This window comes from Alligator sinensis, unplaced genomic scaffold (assembly GCF_000455745.1).
Source record: "Alligator sinensis unplaced genomic scaffold, ASM45574v1 scaffold325_2, whole genome shotgun sequence".
Classification (NCBI taxonomy): Eukaryota; Metazoa; Chordata; order Crocodylia; family Alligatoridae; genus Alligator; species Alligator sinensis.
The window spans coordinates 78,452-84,513 of record NW_005843461.1 but is presented as its reverse complement, the minus strand read 5'-3'; the positions used below and the strand labels follow the sequence as shown (position 1 = coordinate 84,513).

The 6,062-nt window shown below is 46.8% G+C and overlaps 1 protein-coding gene across 1 annotated transcript in view; it reads right to left on the bottom strand.

Moving 5' to 3' along the window:
• The window catches only part of LOC102371196 (myopalladin-like), a 122,411-nt gene that overhangs the window by 44,797 nt on the left and 71,552 nt on the right, over positions 1–6,062 (bottom strand). The window contains exons 7-8 of the mRNA XM_025195307.1: positions 641–763; positions 430–529 (exon numbers count right to left, since the gene is read on the bottom strand). Of these exons, the coding sequence (XP_025051092.1) occupies positions 430–529; positions 641–763 (223 nt within the window). The remainder of the gene's footprint in view (positions 1–429; positions 530–640; positions 764–6,062) is intronic.

The window sequence follows — 6,062 nt, the reverse complement described above, 5'->3', positions numbered from 1 at the left end:
AAAGAGTTTGCATCTAAAAGCAAATATTCTGATCTCCTTCAACAAGAGGGAAAAAATATCAGGTAAAATTAATCAGAAAAACTCTAAATAAGAATATGAAAATGTTATCCTAAATAGACACACACAAATATATATACACACACATGCCCACATACATAATATATAAACACAAATCATAATAGTTTAGCTAAATGGGAATGTACTTCAATGAACTTTCTTAGGGAAAAGAGAACTCTTAGGCTACATTATGATATGCATGTCACTCCTGAATATGAGCAAGTCAGTGTGCAACGTGAAGACTTTAATGAACTGACTCATATGTGCAACTGCCTTTTACTAGAAGGAATGTCTGGAGTACACTTGGATTCCCTCTGCTGGCTAAGTTAGTGCAGCTGCTGCTTTTGCTCAGTAGCTTATAGATGCTTGTACTCTGGGAGCAAAAGTTTCCATTCTTTGCTCTGTGTTATCACTTAGCTGGCAGTCATAGCATCCTTGTGTGTAGGCAACTACTGCTAGATACCAGAATTCTCTAAATTCCAGAAAACAAGAGAATTTTATGTAAAATTTGGCCAAAGAGGCACTCCTAATATTTTGTTCTTTATTAAAATAATCCCTGAAGAGTAGTGTCTTCCTTACCTACTGAACAGGTATTGACACAGGCCGAACCACTGGAGATGGCACTTTAGGTGGCTCTTGATGGGTAGTGGTAGCATTCGTAACAGGAGATGGCACATTCGAAGACACATCAGTTGGTTTCTGGACCCTGTGAAATATTAAGCAAAAAAGAATTCTAATGTGAATTCTAATTCTAATGCTTCTCTGATGACAGGAGTGTATTACATAGGTATTACATAGGTAATTTAATCTCATATTAATGATATCCTTGAATGCATATAGTATTACAGTATTATATTATGAACAACGTTGTTCTTGGCTTAATTTAAGCTGATGTAGAGTAAGTTTTACATTGCAATATGGAATTACAGGTAGGTGTCAGGCTGTATAACAGCCAATGTAATCTCTCATAGCTTTAACCATATTACATGCTTACAAAAAACAACATGGAGGGTGCATCTACATGAGATGCTTTACTGTACAGTAGCATAGTTACTGCACAGTAAGTGTGTGCGTCTACACGTGCACATTCTTACTGTGCAGTAAACCTTGCTAATCATAAATAAATTTGTTACATGCAAATGCAAGTAGCAAATTTACTTGTGATTAGTTACTACGCAGTAGCGCTCATGTAGATACCTGACCAGGAGCAAATCCACTCCCAGTCAGACAGCCACCAGGGGGCTGAAGATTGGTCCCTGCCCCTGGGACCTGTCTGCTGCCAGGGTGGGCTCTGTCACTGGAGCCCAGCTGGGGACTATGTCTCTGCTCCTGCAGCAGGCAGCTCCAAGCTCCACACTTTGAGATCATGATCAGGGAGTGGGGGCTGGGACCATGGAACTAGCACTGCTGGGTCCACAGTTGAGGAGCTGGCATGGGGAGCTCCCTGCTGGTTGGGGCTGGGGAGCCTGTTCTCTGCTCAGCTCCATGATTGCATCCTGTTCGCATCCAGCTACGCAATTGTAACAAGAAGCTCCTTCTTGCTTGCACCCCCTATTTTGTGCATTTCTTTTTCCTTTTAAGTATTGGCAGAGACCTGGCACACTCATTGCCTGGGTGTGGCAAGGGTCAGAGCAAGCCAGAAAGCTGAAGTAGCTTTCTGTAGGAGGAACCTACAAACTACATCTACATATCAATTAAATTACGTGCCACTAAAAAAAACAAAAGAACTAAAATATCCACTTTAAAGCAAAGCCTGTAATAGACAAGCCAAGCCAAGGTACATTGAAAACATGACTGTAAATATATCCTGGTGAACACATTCCCCCTTTGCTTAAAACCTATTTCCCAAAGCAAACTTCCCATATCTGTCTAAAGCTTATGCTAAATCAGCCTACTGCATCTAACCTAATTCACTTACTGTCCCCAGTGTTTGATCCTCACTACTTCACAGTGCATGTTTATATTTCATCTGTCTCATCTTTACCCTGGAATTCAGTATTTTATATTTGATACCTTTTAATTTTTTAACAAATGTATTTTTCTTTTAATTAAAGTCATACCTTGTATTACTAGAACTATTATTGTAAGAATGCATTGGAATTGTAATCACTGGAATTGTATTGCTGTATTGGGCTGGTCCCCCTTGAGTGAATGTGAGTATATATGATGAGTCAGTAGATAATTGAAGACAAAGCAAGAGACTCTGGCTGTTAATTGACAATCACCTATCAAGAGAAACTTAGCATTACACAACTCTACTCTACAAGCCATTTTAGGCTAATCAAGTCAAGGAACTGATTCCTGGGACTGCGCACCCACCCTACTAACTATTCCTGTACCCATAACAATGCAGCTATTAAGTTAATAAGTCAAGGGAGGACTCCTGAAACTTCAGGTAACAGTGGACAGAGACCCCTGTGACTAACAGCTGTCATGCACTACTCAAGACCCACGTGGGACAGTGACCTCCAGATTGGGCAGCCAAGATGATGCTGGGGGATCACGCAAGTCTGTCAGAAAGGGATAAAAGGCAGTGAAGTGTGACCCTCAGTGGTGCCCTCTCATCCAGCACCTGATCTACTGAGACAGAAGGACAAGCAGACAACCCCCTTCTGGAGAAGACATCGCCTTGAAGGAAGCTGACCATTGACAGCAGAGTCCAGGGCCTCGGATAGGTAGATATACTGACACCAACACTCTCACAATCATTACAGCAGCTACTATACACTATACTACATGGGTTTAAATTACATGGCTTTGAATGAGTGAGTGCATGTGTGTGTGTGTGTGTGTGTGTGTGTGCGCGCACGCATGCTAAGGTGACCAGTACCCCATGTAACTCAAAGTTTGCATTTAACATTTTATTGGTAACTTTACATCCTGTACAATAAATTAGAATGTATTATGATCCTGTGAGTTGGTCCTTTGTAGCCCACACAATCACACAGCTGAGCTCAGTTCTGTGATTGCAGAGCTGGGCGGGGAACAGGCTGTCCAGCCCCTGCCCCACCATCATGGAGCAAGGGCTGGGAACTGTCCCAGTCAGGGGCAGGTCCCAGCCCCAGACCTGAATCAGATGATTGAGGCACATGGCTTGGAAAGAGCTGCAGTGGTGTGGCAGGTCCCAGCTCTCTGCCCTGATTTACTGGTGGGGCAGCTAGCAGTGAGCTAGCTGCTAGCTGCCCCACTGGCAGATCAGGGCTGGGGGATGGGACATGCCCCTTCCCTGCAGCTCTTTCTAAGTCCCCTGGCCCTGACTTGGATGCTGGGGCCAAGAGCTCCCTGCTGCTGGGGCAGGGAGACATTGTCCCTTCCCAGCAGCAGGCAGCCCCTGCAGGATAGGGCGCAGTGTCACAGCCCCATCCAGGAGGCAATTGTCGCCTGGCCCAGTGCTTTGTGCCAGTCCCTAGGCTAGCACCCAGGGGGAGCCTAGAGCTCCCTCTGGTGGCAGCAGGGGCCCATTGCAGGGCCCCAGGAAGCGGGAGCAATTTGCTGCCATTAGCAGCAAATTGCTCCTGCTTCCCTACAAGACGCTTGCCCAAAAACATTTACTTGCGAATAATTTACTCGCGAGTAAACTGCTCCCAGATCCAATGCTCATGTAGACCCCCCGGAGCCAATCAGGTGGGCTGTAGACCTGCATGGTTTTGAGAGTTTGGAGGAACTCACATCCTCAGGGGAAGCCGGCACTCCTGCATTAATTGGCTGCTGTGTGCAGTCAATTAAGCCAGTGCAGCATCAATTACTGAAGAAAAATAAAAAGGAGAAGGAAACATTTGATCGCAGCTTCAGCGATCAAGCATTTATGGATAAAGGAACTGGGAAGGGAGAGCCTGCATCTCAGTCCCCTGCAGCTGGGAGAGGCACCACTGGACGGATGGCAAGTTGCCTGTAATTTTGCTTCTTATGCCAAGAAGTTTTGTTTCATTGAGTATAGTGGGTCCGGCACTGGGCAGGTGACAGCCAACACTGGGTCAGGGAGTCATCACCCCTCCATCCATTAATTAGGTCCTCAAAATCGTGGCAGGTGAGATAATAGAGAGGAAGACCGACTCATTTGCGTTGGCCAGCACCGGCCTTGAAAGAGGGAAACCAGTGAATGTCAACAGGATGTAAAGGCCCACGTCCATACAAGTCATATCATGACTAAGTGGTGCATTGGCCGGGAAGACTGATGATGGCTGAGGGGAAGCTGACTATATGGAGGTCTCGATGGCAGTGGCAGCAGACAGAGCAGACCCTATCCAACAGACACTTCATTTGATGGGACAAGTCCTCCAGCAACAATAACAGCAGTTGGCTTGTCAGCTTGCCCTGGAGGAAAATTGGATCCAACAACAAGCATGGCACCGGAGGAATGCCATGGAACTGTGAGTATCCAAGATGTTAGTATATGGTGACCCAGAGGTATTCTTGGAAAGTTTTGAGTGAGCAGTGTTGGCAGCTGGACTTGAGAAATCCCACTAGGCTGGACAGCTGGGAGTGTTACTAATAGGAAAAGCTCAAGCAGCCTGTGGGGCTATGGCATGAGACGAAGCCATGGATAATGATAAGGTGAAGAGAGAAATCCTTTATTGCCTGGATATTAATTCAGAGACCTACCGGCAGGTGTTCAGGGCCAGAAAGAGGAAAAGGAGCCATGGGCTCCGCTGCAACATCTAGCTGACCTGGTAACCAAATGGTTGAAGCTGGTGGAAAGTTCAAAGAATGATGTTTGCGACCGGATCTTACTAGAACAGTTTCTGAATGACCTAGATGAGGAAACCGAGAATTGGGTCCGATACCATCAGCTGGTATCTTCAGCTGAGGCACTGAGGTTGGCTGAGAACTTCAGCAGCGCCCTAGGGGAAAGGCCTGCAGATTGGAACGTGAAGGCTGCCGAGTACTCAAGACCCTGTGAGTTCACGAGACCAGGGAGTAGAGAGATATGAGACCATCAGAAACCCAACAGCAACTCAGTGATCTGTTTCCGATGCGGGAAGGCAGGGCACATGTCCCAAGACTGCACCAACTTGATGCAGACAGTACCTAAGGTGGTACATTCCCCATTCGAAGACTTGGGTACCGCTCCGGGCCCCGGAGAATCTGGAGGCATGGAGTCCATGGACTGTAGCATAGGGAAGGAGATTAAAAGTGGCCCCTTGCCACGGCCAGTAGTGGAGGCATGGGTCGGAGGTGAGAGGTTTGAAGCCATCATAGATACCGGGTGCGCCCACACATTTATACATGAGACCCTAGCACCTGGTGAATATGTGCAGAAGGCCACTCCGATCCAGATGACGTGCATGCACAGACAAAGCACTTACTACCCCTGGAAGGTGTATCAGGTTACTGTATTGGAGACCACTAGGGAAATGACTGTTGGAGTGGCCCGTGATTTACCATACCTGATGATTCTAGGCTGGGACTGGAGAGAAATCTACAAGGTATTAAACATCATGAGAGGAGACAGGCTAGGCGAGGCCGGCCTATTAGGGAGCGAAGAGGATGACCCAGTGAAGGAAGGCTTCAACGTGGAATGGCTATCCTGTAGTAGTTCATTCCGGAATGTGCAAGAGGTAGAGGAGGAGTTCTGGACCATCAAACAGACTGAGTTGGCGAAAAATGATGAGAAAATGGTGGACCCAGGATGTTACGCAAGTCTGCCCAGATTTGAGGTCAGGAGGGGGTTGCTTTATAGGATAAAGAGAGGGCCCCAAGATGGGGGAGGAGGTAGCTCAATTGTTAATACCATATCGATTTAGATGGTTGACCCATGAAAACCCCTTGGGCGGACACATGGGGTATAACAAGACAGAAGCCCGATTAACAAAATGGTGCTTCTGGCCTAAGATGTACGAGCAGGTGGAGAATTTCTGCCGGGCTTGCTTGGCATGTCAGAGGGTAAGCACGCATAAGCCAGCTCAAGCACCTTTACAGCCTATACCCATGATAGGAGTTCCATAGTTTCATAGTTTCTAGGGTCGGAAGGGACCTGGGCAGATCATCTAGTCCGACCCCCTGCC